Genomic DNA, 17,748 nt, shown 5'->3' with positions numbered 1-17,748 from the left:
GGAAAAAAAAAGACTACTTCGAGTGTTTGTCCATGTGCATTCCAATCTTGGTGTACATGCACCCAATACTGGAAACTTTTTTCCTCAGTGGTAACCATCTGGGCAGCTTGAGCTCCCACTTTTGCTGCACACAGTGGTGTGCAGGAATAAAGGCAAAGTCATCTCCATACCCCTTCAGTTTCTTCTTACTTCCTATAATGGTCATGGGAATGTCTTTCTATTGCTTTAGCAACATCTCTCAGTCTTTGTGTTTATAGATCTGTATTTAATTTTAAATAGCTAGTTTAGAAGTTCAGAGGGTTTCTTAGTAGTTAGTAAAAACAAAATCCCTTTTTTCCCCTTTGGGGGTGCTGTTCCTGGTACCAAGATATGCCCCAGTCAGTGGATTTCAAGGCCTGTCCTTCTTGTAAGAAGCCCATGCTCATGAGCGACCCACATGAGTCGTGTTTCAAGTGCCTGGGCGAGACTCATGTAAAGAGCTGCTGCCAAATTTGTCAGGACTTTAAGCCTAGGACTCATAAGGACAGGAAAGTGAGGTTGAAGTTCCTGCTAATGGAGGCTGCTCTAAGACACCTTCAGAGCCTTCCCGATCTGAATCAGTACTAAGTACTGCAGCTTCAGTCAGAAGCATACTTTCAAGACTGTCCGGATCCTGGCATCAGTCTCCTTCTCCTATGCCTAAGAACAGACATAAGCCTTCCAAAAGGGCTTCAATAAAGGAAGATCACCACCCTCCAATCCAGCTAAGCATGGAGGAAAGGAGTTGAGTGGAGTGCATACCAGTTCAAGGCACTCCTCCCCCATGACTGTGGCATGGACTCTGGTGCCAGTACAGGCTCTGTCAAGTCCAATGTCAGAAACAGCGCACAACTTCAGCAGCACCACAACCATCAGAGATGAACTCGGTGCCAACTACACCAGCAAAAAGTGTTCTAAGCCAGTTGGTATTGGTGTCTCCAACAGTATAGAGAATAGCTCTTGTGGTGTCATCATACCACCCAGCATCAGCTCCTGCAGTGCAGTGTTTGGTACCACACTGCTCTTCAACTTCGAGGTCTGTTTACCCATCAGTACTAGCAAGGCGAAGCCTGATATGATGGTAGCATTTCAGCAGTTTCTCAGATCCTGGCACCAGTCCCCAGTTCCAACAGACTGGTCCCCCCAGGGTCAGCAGAAAAATTGTCATATTCACACTGTGAAGTGGGATCATATATCTCCCAGCCTCAGAGCAAGACTCACATTCCCAAACTAAATTCTACTTCCCAGCCTCTAGGTTAACTCTGTTCTTCTTGGTGTCCTCATCCAGGCAATTGTCTCACTGGGTTGAGCCAGCTATTGTGTCTGGTACCAGATGTGGTGTCGAGTAGCTTAAAGTGTGTCCAGAAGAGCCTACAGACCCTGCACAGTCCCTGGGGAGCAAGAAGACAGGAGTAAGGATGTGCCCTCTTACAAAAAGTAATAGATTCAGAGATTCTAAAGCTACAAGGAACCACTGAGATCATCTAATCTGACCTCCAGTGTAACAGTGGCCAGAGAACTTCCCTGAATTAATTCCTGTTTGAACTAAAGCAAATCTTTTAGAAAATATCCACATTTGATTAAAAATTGGTGAGTGCTAGGAACCTGCAGCTCCTATAAAATTCATGGAAAATAAACTATTCTGAGCATCAGGCCACTGTTGTAAGACTAGTAGTTAATATACAGAATCAATATAAAAAGGGAGTAAAGAGATTTTTTTTTCCGCTTTTATGTGAAACAAATTACTAGATGCAGATGAGGAGTCAGTGGAAGTCCAAAAATGGCTGGAATTTTGAGAAATCAAAGGAAATTATCTGGGACCATATCACCATATGTTATATTTCCCATTCCAATTCCTTGTTTATATGGCTCAGTGCTCAAGTGGTTTCCCCATAGGAGAGCGGTGGAGGCATTTCCCCTACCCATTTGGGGTACTAGCTCTCTGGACTCTAACTGAGGGTTCCTGTCCCAATGTTGAGTCAATAGTATCCTTTGTGGTTTTCTTACAGCTGTGAAGTTAGCAAAAGATAACCCAGCAGTGGGACATAGAAAAGACATTGGTAAGCAATTGCAGTGTTCCATGGGCTGATGGAAGGAAAAAGACATGGGAGCAGAGATAGGAGGGACCCATTTAAGATAAGTTAGAAGTTCAGTGATGGGTCTTCCTCATTATTCCATCCCTGTCACCCAGACTAGAGCATCTAGTCTCTTTTTCCTAGTTTTCACTATGGATGTCTCCCCCAACCCCACAGAGCAGAGCTGTGGCTTCTTGACTCCCTTCCAATGGGTTTTCTAAACAGTAACCTATATATCCTTCCTGCATCCTCATAGCTCAGCACTCAGATATTTCAATGACCTCAATCCCCACGTGGGTCTGCTAAAAATAAAATAATCACTGATAAGATTTGCAGAAGAAACAAAAATTGGAGGAATGGTAAATAATGAAGAGGACAGGTCACCGAGTGTGCAATCTAGATCACTTGGTAACAACAAACACATGCAAACTACACTTTGAGTTCTATAGGTTGACTGTGCATCGTGTGAAGAAGTATTTCATTATGTTCATTTTAAACCTGCTGCCTATTAATTTCATGGGGTGACCCCTTTTTTGCTATATGAAGCAGTAAATTGCACTTCCTTATTCACTTTCTCCTCACAATTCATGATTTTATAGACTTCTATAATATCCCCTCTTAGTCATCTCTTTTCCAAACTGAAAAGTCCCAGTCTTTTTAATCTCTCCTCAAATAGAAGCTGGGCCGTACCCTTAATCATTTCTGCCATTTAGTTTCTTAGTCACCCAACTTTGTGGGATCTCTTTGTAACTCCTCACAGTCTGCTTTGGACTTAATTATCTTGAAATTTTGTATCATCTGTGAATTTTGTCACCTCACTGTTCATCCTTTTTCAGACCATTTAAGAATATGTTGAACAGCACTGGCCCAGTACAGAGGCCAGTTCCTTCACCCCAGGCTGAAAATTGACCATTTATTACTTCTCTTTGTTTCCTGTCTTTTTACCAGTTACTGATCCATGAGGGGGCCTGCTTACTTTGCTTACAAGGCTTTGAGGAAGGACCTTGTCAAAGGCTTTCTGAAAGTCCAACTACACTACATCCACTGGATCATCCTTGTGCATATTTGTTGACTCGCTCAAACAATTCTAATAGATTGGTGAGGCATGATGTCCCTTTACAAAAGCCATGTTGATGCCTCCTCAACAAATCAATTTAATCTATGTGTCTGATAATTCTGTTCTTTACTATAGTTTCAACCAATTTGCCTGGTACTGAAGTTAGTCTTACCTGCCTGTAATTGCCAGGATTGCTTCTGCATTCTTTTTTTTTCTTTTTTTTTTAAATGGTGTCTACCCTCCAGTCTTCTGGTACAGAATATTATTTAAATGATAGGTTACCTAACACAGTTAGTAGTTTTGTAATTTCATCTTTGAGTTCCTTCAGAATTTTTGGGTAAATACTGACTGGTCCTGAGTTATTACTGTCTAATCTTTCAGTTTGTTCCAAGACCTCCTCTACTGTCACCTGAATCTGGGACAGTCCCTCAGATTTCTTACCCACACCTGAGCCATTCTTTTTAGGTATCTCCTTCACATCCTCTGCAGTGAAGACCAATGCAAAGAATTCTCTGAAATTGACTTATATTTCTTGAGTGCTAATTGTGCACCTGCCCAGCTAGCAACAGTGACCCAGACACAACTCACCCCTACCCATCCACCAATAAGTCTCTTAATGAGATATATCCCTATTAGGAACATGGGTTAATTTTTTTTCCTGTTTTGATCTCTGAGTTGTTTGTCTTCAAACCATATCAGTAGGAATAGGGTGTCTCTGCACCTTCTCAACAGTCAGCACCAGTCCTTATACTTTATTCCCTCTCAATTTGTGTTGTGGCATGCCCCCGACTCCCACATGTAGTCATGGGGACAATCACTCTTTGACCCACCCACTACTCTGGGTCGAAATGAAGGGACCCTACAAATAGCAGCCACGACCTTCTTGGGTTCTCTGTCTGTTCCCTGTTTAACCAGGGTCTCTCCCATGTGTTCTTGCATGGATAATTTCTCCCTTTCTGTCCAGATTTCTTCTCAGGCCTCTTTACCTGGACAGCTTCTAGCAGTCTCTGCCCCCTTTTGGTCAAGGTTCCCTCTCCCAGAACTCTGTGCCTTGGAGAGTTTCACAGATCTGTCCCTGCTTAAGCAGGGTTTCTTCCCAATCTCCTCACCTGTGGAGCTTCCCAGCCTTCTAGTCCTTCTTCACGGTCCCATTTGTGCTCTGATTGGCTGCTTCCCTGCAGCCTTTCCCGGGCAGACCTGGAGAACCCACCTTTGCTGTTCCTTTTCTGGGCCGGCGTGAGGTAGGACTGCAAAGCTTCCAACAGGGGTACTCAAAGGGCCTGGTACACCCTGTCACATCAACCTACCGTATCTCACATCTTTTTGACCATATCTACCTCAAACTACAATTTTCACATTTGATAATTCACCAATATGTATATGTCCATAGTCTGTCTTGCATAGGACATATGACTATTTTTTTTCTGAAATAAAATTAAATTAACTATGTTTTTCATGTAATGGCTAGATTGCACTCATTTAATCTGTGATTTTCACATCTCTGTTTCGCTTCTGAATCATTAAATTCATAAAATGTTAGGGGATGAAATGCTAAATTGGCTCAATTCTCTGCTGGTTTGCATCTTCCTCTAACAACCATCAAAAGGGTCATCAGGGTCTTGTGCTACTCTAGCTTCCAGGGCCAATGGGAGATCCTAATTTCTGCACAGTACTAGAGTAGTGGTACTCTTTGTATTTTTCTCACAGCTGTGAAATATGCAGTGACCAACCAAAGTCAGCAGAGTGACACAGAACTTCTCTCTGACTTGAGAAGTGCTGGGGATTATTCATAAGATGTTGAGAGGAAAACAACCAACGGGGGTCTGCAAAAGAAAGGTGGTACTTAACCTAAGTTGGAAAGGCAGCATGGGGTTATGCCCCCTACTCTGTCACCACTGCCCAATGCCAGAGCATGTCTCTCCACTTTGTGTTTGAGTCAATTTGGTGTATCTTATAAATTTCTGAAACCTCAATGCTGGGGCTTCTCTAGCTGGTTCCAACTAGTCATCTACAGGGAAGCCCCCTGCAAGCCTCATGTCAAGGAACTAGAGTAAATTTATTTCTGTGTATCCACATAAGGCTGTGATCAGGCATTTCCTTCTCCTCCCCCATGAACCAGCAGTTGACTCTCTACAATTACATAAACCCAGATTAAGCGCTGTGCTATCTTTCCCCAGATTCATCATTCAGCCCTGAGGTATTTTTCTTATTTCGTTGTCATTATTAGTACATTTCTGCCATCCCTACTAATCAAAGCTTAGTCATTTCCTTATCTCTATAGGGAAACAGAGTGGCATATGCTATTTGTGTGGCTAAGCATAAGGGCATTTCTTATATTCATGTGAGTCATTGCTCGGCCATTCCTCTGTGCACCCAGGATCACTGCTAAAGTGTTTCCCCTATATACACAGGATCCATGCTAGGATGTTTTCCATCTTCATGTCATTCAGTTCTGGGGTATTTCTCCAATGAACTAGGGTTAGAACTAGGACACGTCCCTTGCTACAATTTAGCAAAACTAACTTTCTTTCTTTCTTTCTTTCTTTCTTTCACGCACAGCAATATTCTGAAATTTAGCATTTATGTCCTGACCCTAAACATACTAAGAATCTGCTTCTTCAATTGATTTCAATGGAAACTACATAAAATAAGAGTCTGTAAATCAGGCCACTATTGTTTTCAGATCAGTAATCCATACCAAGATATAAAATTGAAATGGAGTAAACAGATCCTTTTCCTTTTTTTGTGAAAAAACTACTAGATGCAGATGAGCAGGCATGGTTATTTGAAGAACTGAAGAAATTTTGGGGCAGCAAAAGTAAGTACACTGGAACATAGTACTAGCCGTTCAATTTCCCTTCCAATTCCTTGTTCATATGGGGAAATCCTCTGGTGTTTCCTCATGGGAAAGAGATGGGGCATTTTGACCTCCTATTTGGAGTACCACTTTTGTTATCTTTCTAGTCCTCTATTGACAGTTCCTGCCTCTGTGCTGTCTTAATATTATTCTTTGTACATTTTTTTCAGTTTTAACCTTTAAAACAGATTTCCCAGCATCAGGAGAGAGGAAAAGCCCTGGTAAGTGGCAGCAATGTTCCACAAGGAGTTAGGAGGGAAGGGACATATGGGAGCAGGGATAGAGGTGACCCATTTAAGGTAAGTTGGAAGGGTAGCGCTGAGTCCTCCCCATACTTCTTTGCCTATTGGTTATCACTACACCATGTCACCTCTTTTTTCTCCCAAGTTTCAGCAGAAGCATTTCTCCCACCCCATAGGGCTGGGCAGTGGCTTCTTCAGTCCGTCATGCTGTCTGAGTGCCTAAATCAAGGAAGACTGTCAGAAAACAGGGCAGACACCCTAACCTGGTTATGTATTCTATGCTTGTATTTCTCCAAGACACTGACAAATGTTAACTGTTGGATAACTATATCAGTCTTACCATGGAGTCAGAGACAGTCCCTGTAGTATCTTCAGTCTACACCCAGACAAGCTAGACATTGTGATAAAAAGTGACATAAACCAAAAATCACACCTCAGTAGGTAACTCCCAGTCCCAAAAGACCAATCACTTACCCCAGATTACTTGGTTCTCTTGATCTTAAACCAAAGACAATTCTGGAGCCAATTCTATAATAAACTAAACTGGAGCTAACCCAAGGCCTTCTTGTTTTCTTACAGATAGAAAAATAGGGAGTGTCATAGGTCTCACTCCAACTCTGAACTTTGGGGTACAGATGTGGGGACCTGCATAAACACTTCTAAGCTTAACTACCAGCTTAGATCTGGTCTCGCTGTCACCATCCAGATTTCTGAGTACCTGGAAAACTCTCTTTCCCCAAAAAACCTTCCCCTCCTTGGGTAGCCTTGAGAGACTCCTCCACCAAGTCCCTGGTGAACACTGATCCAAACCCCTTGGATCTTAAAACAAGGAGAATTTAACCATCCCCCCTCCTTTCCCCCACCCATTCCTGGTGAGTCCAGATCCAATCCCCTTGGATCTTAAAACAAGGAAATATCAATTCAGGTTCTTAAAAAGAAGGCTTTTAATTAAAGAAAAGAAAGGTAAAAGAAAAAAAACTCTGGGAGACAGCATACAGCTGACCTCACAGACAAGAGATTTAAAACACAGGATGTTCCCCTGGGCAAAAACCTTAATATACACAAGAATACCAAATTTGATAATTCCCCTAATTGCACAAAGACAAGTTACAAAAGAAAATAAACATAAACCTATTTATTCCTTTCCAAAACTTACTACTCTGATAAGAGGCTGGTTCCTAGATCTTTTTCACTCCGGCTGAAACTGAAACTGACTAGACAAAGGAAACTTTCCTCCTTCCTTTTGAAACATCTTGTTCCCCCATTGGTTCCTCTGGTCAGGTGTCAGCTAGGCTAGGTGAACTTCTTAACCCTTTGCAGGTAAAAGAGGCATTAACCCTTAACTATCTGTTTATGACAGGGAGCGATCCAGGAAAATCAGAAGAGAGACAAGAAATGTCTCAGACCTCCGGTAAGTGTTGTGGAGCATCCCTCTCTGGAGATATAGGGCTGGGCTGGGTATAACCGCTCTGGAGACAATATGTCTTGATGGAAAAGGAGGCCATTGTTCATTAGAACATTCAGCACTGACCTTACAGAATCCCTTCTCATCCACCAGAGAGAAGATAGGAGAGAGAGCATGCTGTGAGGTGATTTGTTGGAATCTCTGTGAAGACATAGGTCATCCTGCCATCCCCTGAAAACAATAGTAACATTTCATACTGTTTATTAATGATCCCAGGCCTACTGCCATTGAAAAGAGGGACATATTTACTTTCATTGGGAGTATATTAGAGAGTCATAGTCACACTACTGAGACATATTTCAAATGACAATGTTTTTCCATGGGCAGAGAATTATCTATCAAATTCCTGTAGTTTGAGTACAGGTGACATATTTTGAAAGGTGAAATATTTCAGAAATAGTCTGAAATTTAGCCTCTTATGTCCTGACACTAAACATACTAAGAAGCTGCTGCTTCAATTAATTTCAGTGGAAACTACATAAAATAAGAGAGTCTGTAAATCAGGCCACTATTGTTTTCAGATCATTAATCCATACCAAGAAATAAAACAGAAATGGAGTAAACAAATTCTTTTCCCTTTTTTGTGAAAAAATTACTAGATGCAGATAAGCAGGCCTGGTTATTCAAAGAACTGAAGACATTTTGGGACGGCAATAGTAAGTACACTGGAACATCGTGCTATCTGTTCAATTTCCCTATAGTTCTTCATTTCATTATCTTTCCTCACTACAAGGATCATAGCTCAGCAGATTGCTTTTAATCCCCCTCACACAACTATTGGGAATTTTCTCTCACAGAAAGTTACTTAGTTAGCCTAGAATATTGTACCTATTTCCTGTCTTTTGTCCAAAAGTGAAGAACTGTTTGTAGGTATCATTATCTAATATACACCTTATAGAATGTCATTCTGCCTCTTCTTTTAATTTTATCTTTTTGTGGAGGCAGGAAGTGAGCATATATATGGAGATATACCTATCTCATAGAAGTGGAAGGGACCCTGGAAGGTCACTGAGTCTAGCCCTCTACTTCACTAGCAGGATCAAGTACTGACTTTGCCCCAGATCCCAAAGTGGCCCCTTCAAGGATTGAATTTACAACCCTGGGATTAACAGGCCAACGCTCAAATCACTGAGCTATCCCTCACCCCATATAAGTTTTGTGATGTTTATTGCTCTTGTGTTGGGTTGCCTTTCAGTGGCGTACAGCCGATATCTATGCCTCCATCTCCCCATCCTTCTGGTCTAGTAAAAGGGGTGTGGACAGGAAAAAGGGGGCACGGCTTGGCATTCATACATCCTCCCTCCTAGAATGCCTATGGAATCTGTTGATAATGAGAACAGTTTTGAGTATTCTTCCAGCTGCAGTGTCTTGCAAGGTAGGAAGGTCTCACCGAAGAGCTGTGTCAAAATTGGAGGGAATGATGTAAGCAGAAACTTTCATCATTCCTCCACCTCTCTGCTACCCTGAGCGTGCTTGAGTGTTCTTTAGCCACAGCGCTACACCTCTCTTATAACCTTCACCCAGTGATTAGGGCCTTCAGATGAGAGGCAGCAAACCCAAGTTCAAATCCCTCATCCACCTCAGCCAGAGGACGCAAACTGGGACTCCTACATCCTGAGTGAGTGACATAAATATTGCTCTGGTTAGAGATGGCTCATGTGTGTATTAAAGAGGATCTAGAACTGAGAATGGAAGTTGTAGCCTTCCTCAATTTTTCAAGACTAGAACAATTCTGTTCCCACCAAACTAGTATGCATTTCCACAGATGTTCATATGAGCTACTTGTAGATATCCAAGGCAGGAAGGGGCCTATTTATCAAAGTTTAAATATCAATATTCTTTTTCAGGAAAACTGTAAGAAAATATTCTGAAGTATGGATTGAATTGTCTAGTGTCTTCACTGCCCCTCCACAAAAAAAAATAATACTTTTTTATTTATGTGCAATGATCCCATTCTCACTCTCCAGTCTCTGTACCTAATCGCAACAGGCTGGGCCCCAATCGGTCAGGGACCCCCCCACCCCATTTAGGAACTGGAAATAGGTGGTGTTAACCTGGAATCTTATACATGACTAGATCTCCCACTGTTGGTAGATCATGCTTCCTGGGCAAGTCATACCGTGCTTTGACCTTTGCTGCTCCTTGCTCATTTCTTCAGCCCACCGCCTTCTGTACCTGTTTCACATGGTCGATTAGGGTTAAAATCCGTTCTCGTGTTAGGCCATGTGTAGTGAGTTCCGCAGGTACTGGGTAAGTAGATTTTTTCCACCGTTTCATGGGCCTTCACATGATCCCCTCATATGGAGAAAATCTTGTGCCCTTTGATTCTTGGGCTTTTATTCTCATTAAGACAAAGGACAGTAACTGTGACCAGTTTTTTCCTCCCATTTCCATTCCCTTTCTCAGCTCACTTTTGATGGTGCCATTCGTGCGTTCCACCTGCCCCACAGCCTGTGGGTGATAAGCAATATGGAACAACTGTGTAATTCCAGTGAGGGAGGGGAGCTCTCACAACAGGTCCAACCGGAAAGCCGCTCCTTGGTCTGAGTCAATCACCTTTGGGACCCCTCAATGAATGAATACCTCATTTACCAATTTTTCAGCCATTACCCAAGCAGTTTGATACTTTGTGGGGAATGATTCCACCCACCTGTTGAAAGGATCCACCACCACCAACATGAATCTTTTTTTTCCCTTTTATCCAGTGGTAGGGGTCCTATGTAGTAAATTTGTATTCTTTGCTTGTCTCATTAAGTCTCCCCCTTACCACCTTGCAAGGTGGATTGTGCCTGGCACAATCCAAAGTTCCAGGTGTGCCTTTAAATTGGCTGCCATTCCCAGGCCACCAGCACACCTTTTTTAAATTTCCCAGTGCCTCCTCAAATCCGGGGTGTCCCCCTGCCAAACTCCCATGCACCCAGCTTAAGAAAGCTGTCTGGCTTCCTTATTTTCAAGCACAACAATATTCTGAAATTTAGCATTTATATCCTGACGCTAAACATACTGAGAATCTGCTTCTTGAATTGATTTCAATGGAAACTACATAAAATAAGAATCTGTAAATCAGGCCACTATTGTTTTCAGATCAGTATTCCATACCAAGAAATAAAATAGAAATGGAGTAAACAGATCCTTTTCCTTTTTTTGTGAAAAAAATTACTAGATGCAGATAAGCAGACATGGTTACGCGAAGAACTGGAGAAGTTTTGGGAGAGCAAGAGTAAGTACACTGGAACATAGTGCTATAATCTGTTCAATTTCCCTTCCAATTAACTGTTTATACGGTGCAGTCCTGTGGTGTTTCCTCATGGGAGAGAGATGGGGCATTTTGACCTCCCATTTGGAGTACTGCTTTTGTTACCTTTGTAGTCCCCTATTGACGGTTCCTGTCCCAGGGCTGTGTTAGTATTATTCTTTGCACATTTTTTTCAGTTGTAACCTTTAAAAAAGATTTCCCAGCCTCAGGAGAGAGGGAAAGCCCTGGTAAGTGGCAGCAATCTTCCACAAGGAGTTAGGAGGGAAGGGCCATATGGGAACAGGATAGCAGTGACCCATTTAAGGAGGAAGACACTTAGTGCATAGTGGGCAAAAGAACTAAGTGTCTCCCAAGTGATTGGAAAGGGGCAGATGAACAGGATATGGGGGGAGCAGAGACTGGAGGTAATGAACTCAAATGAGTTAGAAGGGGACACTGGGCTATGTCCCACAAGTCTGACTGCAGGGTTCACTGCTAGAGTTGAAATCCCCACTACTCTACTTTCACGAGTCTGCATGCAGCTTCTGTTTCACCCCATAGGAAAGCACTGGAGCTTCTTCCCGCCACCTCAACTATTCAGCTAGCATACATTTCCCTGTGTGCCCTTCATGGTGGATGCAGAGCTATCCACTTCTTCAGTCCATACAACTCAGCAAAAGGGTGACTCCAACCTCAGCATTACTTTCCCTTGGTCATATCCCTTTCTGTCCCTGCCGGCCTCTGCTGGGCCATTTCACTCTCTCCTCTTAGTGGGTGTGATACTGGGGTTTGCTCCTTTCTCTGCCTGTTGGGGTATCTGGGTTGTTTGCCTCTTCAAACCATATCAGTCAGTGTAAAATGTCTCCATCTCCTCATGAGTCACCATCAGTCCTTCTGCTTTATCCCCTCTCAATTTGTGCTGTGACACTCCCCCGACTCCCACATGTTGTGTGGGGCAATTGCAGGATTAGCATTGGGAGAAGAGCCAGGAGAGATGGAGACAATTGTTATGGAACTGATGCAGGGATCAGCAGTTTGCAGGGGGCCAGACTGGATAACTGCAGTGGCCTTTGGCTTACCACCTTTAAATCTACAATTTTACTGTTTCATAATAATCAGAGTCCTTTTTCTATTCATACAGATGCAAAAGATGGAGAAAGCCAATCAATACGAAGAGAACAGAAAAGGACGTCTGGGAGTCCTGGTAAGTGTTCGGGATCTTGGTAGTTTCTGGTTGGTTGAAGGGGTGTAAGGTTAGTTCACTTTTTCCCTCCTGGCCAATGGAAAGAGCTAGATTTTTACTTTGGATGTACTGGTTGTGGCTCCATAGTACGGTTTGCATTGATACACCTTTATAAACCTTCATTGCACTCCAGTCCCAACAACTCACCCCTTACTTCAATAAATTATTATGAAATATTTTGTAAAGCTTTAGACTCTAAAGTATTTTTGTAGAACTCCAAAAATCAGGATAAATTATCTATCAATGGCAAGCAATCAGAATAATGCCTGCTTCTAATTTTGAAAAGGTATCTCTAAGCCAGAGCTGGTCCAGGGGTGCATGGGTTGTCCCTGTGCCTTATTCAAAGGCCCAGATCTTTAAGACTGAAAAGACTGAGTTCAGGGAGCTTATTACAGTGGTTAAGTGATTTCAGATAGCAAGCAGGATCTAGTATAAACAGTGATAGCCCACCCTTAGTAGTGGGAGATGCAGAATGAGGGAAGTAATCTGGGAGGGACTGTCCACAGTAGCCAGGAAAGGCCACCTAGCAGGTAAATTATGCATCACCTCTCCTTCCCAGCTGGCAGAAAGAGGGAGACTATTTGTTACTGTGTTTTGCACTGTTTTCAGCCATTTGTTTCTCCTATTATCTGATAAAATCTCCCTTGGGCAAATGGATGTGGAAACTGATACAAGCATTTGGATATTCTTCTTTGAGTGATTGCATGTGTCCATTCCAGTGTAGGTTTGTGGACGCCCAGTTCAGATATCATAGATTTTTGCCTCAGTGGCACCCGTCAGGGTGAATCAAGCACCCTCTGCTGCCTCACTCTACCATGCACAGGTGTCAGGCTGTCTGGAGTGGCTCAGAGCTGTGAGTGCCTACCTCAGGGCAGACTGTCAGAAAACAGGGCAGATACCCCAAGCTGGTTGGGTGTTCTAAGTTTAGATTTCACCAAGCCAGTGAGAAATGTCAACTGTTGGTTGACTATACCTGTCTTACCACAGAGTCACAGACAGTCCCCGTAGATTCTCCAGTCTACCTTGCCACCCAGACAAACTGGACTTTGTGATAAAAGGTGACTCAAACCAAAAATCACACCTTATTAGGTAGCTCCCAGTCCCAAGAGACCAATCACTTATCCCAGATCAATTGGTTCTTTTGATCTTAAACCAAAGACAATGCTGGGAGCCAATTGTAAATTGAACTAACTAGAAGTTTATTAGCTAAGAAAAGGAAATGAGAATTATTGAGAGGTTAAAGCAGATAAAATGTATGTACCATTGAGTCACAGTTTGCAATTCCAAATGGTGGCAGTGATGTAGTAAACTGCCAGTTTCCCAAAATTCTTTTCAAGATTTCCAGATGGTTGAACCAGGCACCCCACCCTTAATTTTCTGGAGCCCAGGCACCATGGGCCCATACAACTCGCCACCCCTGACTGCTGGGGCATTTCACTCTCCCCTCGTAGTGGGTGTGAGATTGGGGTTTGCTCCTTTCTCTCCCTGTTGAGGTATCTGGGTTGTTTGTCTCTTCAAACTATATCAGTCAGTGTAGGATGTCTCTTCATCTCTTCAAGAGTCACTACCAGTCCTTCTGCTATATCACCTCTCAATTTGGCTGTGGCACTCCCCCAACTCCCACACGCAGTAAAGGGGTCCCTCACTTTCAAGTGGGGATGGAAGTCACTCCTTCACACTGCAGGCAGACAGCAAGTAACAGTCTATATGGGTGGGGTTGTGCCACAGTCTTTAGCTGACAGCTGCCTGGCTGGGTGAGGCAGAGCCACAAACAGTCTTTAGCCCAGAGCATTCTGGCTGGGGCAGGCAGTATAGAACAGTCTCTAAGGGAGCTCTTGCTCTCTTGGCAAGGCAGAAGCATGAGCAGTCTTTAGTCCACAGCCACCTGGCTGTGTCAAACAGTAATTAATTGTCGACAGAGGAGCTCAGGCCTTTGGGGTGGGGCAGAGCCACAAACACTGTTTAGCGCACAGCCTGCTGACTGGGGCAAACAGTAATTAACATCTATAGGGGAGCTCTGGCCCTCGGGGCAGAGCAGATCACAAACAGTCTATAGCTCCACAATGGGTGGAGTCAATGGCAGGATGGGAGGGTAGGGGGAGCCAGGCCCACCCTATGGCACCAGGTAATAGCCCAGGGCTCTAACAGTGGCAGATGTGTCTGCCACTGGGTCAGCAGGGGTGCTCTGGAATCACTCTGACTCATTTTCTGGAAACAGAACCGGACTAAAGTCTGGTTCCCCTGGGCTACTTCCTACCACAGTTTGGGTGTAGGACTCTGTAGTCCAAAGCTCATCTGTGTCCTCGGGATACTCCTCCTCCTCCTCCTCTGACCGCAGAGTATGGCTCCACTCAAGGACTAGTCTGGGATCCCCCAAAGATCTTCGCTCCCTGGAAGAGATGGCTGCTTCCTCCAGTGGTCCAGCCCCAACTGAGCTCCAGGGCTCTCCTTTTATATTTCCTGCCCCACCCTGGGATTTACAGTGCCAGGGTGAGGCGAATTTGGCTCTGCCCACCGTGGGAGTGTGGTGGTCTCTCACCCTCCAGATCAGAGTTTGTCTGGGTGGCAAGGTAGACTGGAGAATTCCACTTCATACATGGGGCAATTACGTTGACACTGGGTTAGCATTGGGGGAAGACCCAGGAGAGATGGAGACAATTGTTATAGAACTGATGCAGGGATCAGTCGGTGGCCTCTGTTTGCAGGAGGTCAGACTAGATAAATTAAATGGCTTATTGTTTAGCACTTTGAATCTATAATTTTGGTGTTTCCTAATTGGAGTCCTTTTCTATTCATACAAATCTGAAAGATGGAAAAAGCCAGCTAATACCACAAGAACAGGAACAGATGTCGGAGAGTCCTGGTAAGTGCTGGGGATCTGGGTGGTTTGTGGCTGATTGAAGGAATGTGGGTTGAATTCAGTTTTTCCCTCTTGGCCAACGGAGAGCATTAGGGTTTATTTATTTATTTATTTTGGATGTGCTGGTTTTGGCTCCAGAGTGGAGTTTGCATTCACACACCATTATAAACCTGAATTCAACCCCAGTCCCCAAAACTCACCACTTTAACAAACCTATATGACATCTTGTGAGAAGGCTTAAAACTTTGAGAGTATTTTTTGTAGATTTCCAAAAATCAGAACAAATTAGTCATCAATGGTAATGTTGGAGAAAAACTCAGTTCTCACTTTTTGTTTGGGTGCAGCAAAATCAAATACTTTATTATTTCTCAAGCAATTGCAAAGAAGGAGGGAGTGCCCTAGGACATAGGGTCTCCCCTTCCTAGACAGGTCTCTCAACAGGTAAACAATTACAGCAAACATTTATACTTTTGTTACAGACAATAATAAGCAACAGCTTCAATTTGTTTATACATAGACCATCCTGCTATCTTATTTTTCTCACTTCTATTTAGATAACATATTTTGTTATCAATGCAAGCTCGCAACAACTTCTCACGCAGTTCTTTCCCACTCGCCTCACACAATCCTCGCTTCTACAAATCTCGTGTAATTAGGGTTACAGCTGGCCTAACTCTTGCTAACAGCTAGCCTGACTCTTGCTAACAGGCTGTCATGCATTAAGATCCCCTACAAATCCCTGACAGTTCTTTCTCTACTTCCACAGTAAGCAATCGAAATTATGCCTTGCTTCTAATTTTGACAAATTGTCTCTAAGCTTGAACTGGTTGTGGAGTGTATGTCTATGCACCATATTCCAAGGCCCAGCCCTTTAAGACTGAGAAGACTGAGTTCAGGTTGTAAATGACAGGTGTAAAGTGGCTGCATGATGGAAATGGGACCTGCTAGAAATAGCGATAACCCACATTTCCTAGTAGGAGATTTGGGGTCAGGGAAAGACCTGGGAGATGCTCACCATAATAGTAAGGAATGTCCTCTCCCCTCCCAGCTAGCAGGATGAGGGAATGTATTTTTGACTGAGTATTGTGTATTGCTTTCAGCCATTAGTATCTCTTGTTATCTGTAAAACCTATCATGAAGAAGGGGATGTTGTGTCTGACTGTTGTTTAACCTTCCCTGATAAGTGAATCTGTCTACCAACTGTGACAGAGTGCACTCGCTTCTCTTGGGAGTTCCTATCATCTGGCTGTGGGCCTGCACTCATTCCTTTTTCCATGCTGCTGGTGCCCCCTGCTGGCTCTTGCCCTTGCTAAGTGGATCTTCAGTGACTCAGCCCACTGGCTAAGTCACACATAGTCTAGAGGCAGTTGAAGGAGCCCCTTCCAGAGTATCACAGTCCAACAACTGGTTGGCCCTCTCCGGGGTCTTCAGCCCCAACTCTGGGCCTGTTTTAATTCCCACCCCTTTTCTTGGGCTTTTAATACTGAGTCTTATCCTCTTGTTGGGACGTAGGCCACTTCCCTAGTGGTGGTGGTGGTGGTGGGGGGCGGTATTGGCCTGCCCATTACTCCAGGTCTCAAACTGAGTACCCTACAAACATTTCCTGGGCTCCTTTGTAATTCGTTCCACAACCTTCTTGGGTTCTCTGTTTGAGCAGGGCCTCTCCCAGGTCTCCTTACATGGAGAGTTTCTCAGTCTCTGTCCTGATTTTGCAGGGTCTTCTCTCAGGCCTCCTAGCCAGGAAAGATTGTAACAGTATCTGCCCCCTTTTGGTCAAGGTTTTCTCTTCCAGGCCTCTATGGTTTTGAGAGTTTCACAGACCTGTCCCTGCTTGAGCAGGGTTTCTCCCCAATCTCTTTACCTGTGGATTTTCACAGCTTTCTAGTCCTTCTTCACCCTTCTGGTTCCAGCCAGCAACTGACCTGCTCATGGTTCCTTTTAAATGAGCCTGCTGTAATCTGATTGGCTGCTTTCCTGCAGCCTTTCTAGGCTGGAGGATCCAACTTTACTGCTCCTTTATGAGCCAGAGTGTGGTAGGACCATGAAGCCTGGTACACCGTGTCACACCAACCTACTGTGTCTCACAGCCTTTGACTACTTCTGTCCCAAAATACAACAATTTTCACAGTCAATAATTCAACAATATTTATGTGTCGACAGTCTGTCTTGCATAGGACAGATATGACTAAATTGTTAATGAATAAATAAATTAAATATACTATGTTTTTCATATAATGACTATATTGCACTCACTTAATCTGTGATTTTCATATTTCTGTTTAGCTTCTGAAACTTTAAATTAATAAAATATTAGGGGATGAATTGCTAAACTGGCTCAGTTCTCTGCTGGTTTGCATTCCTCTAATAATCATCATAGAATCATAGAATCTCAGGGTTGGAAGGGACCTCAGGAGGTCATCTAGTCCAACCCCCTGCTCAAAGCAGGACCAAACCCAACTAAATCATCCCAGCCAGGGCTTTGTCAAGCCTGACCTTAAAAACCTCTAAGGAAGGAGATTCCACCACCTCCCTAGGTAACCCATTCCAGTGCTTCAGCACCCTACTAGTGAAAAAGTTTTTCCTAATGTCCAACCTAAACCTCCCCCTCTGCAACTTGAGACCATTACTCCTTGTTCTGTCATCTTCTACCACTGAGAACAGTCTAGATCCATCCTCTTTGGAAAGCCCTTTCAGGT

At 43.6% G+C, this 17,748-nt stretch overlaps 1 protein-coding gene across 1 annotated transcript in view; it reads left to right on the top strand.

Moving 5' to 3' along the window:
• Positions 1-850: 850 nt before the first annotated feature.
• LOC123350516 (trichohyalin-like) overlaps positions 851-17,748 on the top strand; it is a 46,010-nt gene continuing 29,112 nt past the window's right edge. The window contains exons 1-7 of the mRNA XM_044989132.1: positions 851-1,166; positions 2,028-2,078; positions 6,178-6,228; positions 7,610-7,660; positions 10,878-10,934; positions 12,091-12,153; positions 15,002-15,055. Of these exons, the coding sequence (XP_044845067.1) occupies positions 851-1,166; positions 2,028-2,078; positions 6,178-6,228; positions 7,610-7,660; positions 10,878-10,934; positions 12,091-12,153; positions 15,002-15,055 (643 nt within the window). The remainder of the gene's footprint in view (positions 1,167-2,027; positions 2,079-6,177; positions 6,229-7,609; positions 7,661-10,877; positions 10,935-12,090; positions 12,154-15,001; positions 15,056-17,748) is intronic.

This window comes from Mauremys mutica, chromosome 15 (assembly GCF_020497125.1).
Source record: "Mauremys mutica isolate MM-2020 ecotype Southern chromosome 15, ASM2049712v1, whole genome shotgun sequence".
In the NCBI taxonomy this organism is placed as follows: domain Eukaryota; kingdom Metazoa; phylum Chordata; order Testudines; family Geoemydidae; genus Mauremys; species Mauremys mutica.
This window is presented reverse-complemented; position numbering and strand designations above follow the sequence as displayed.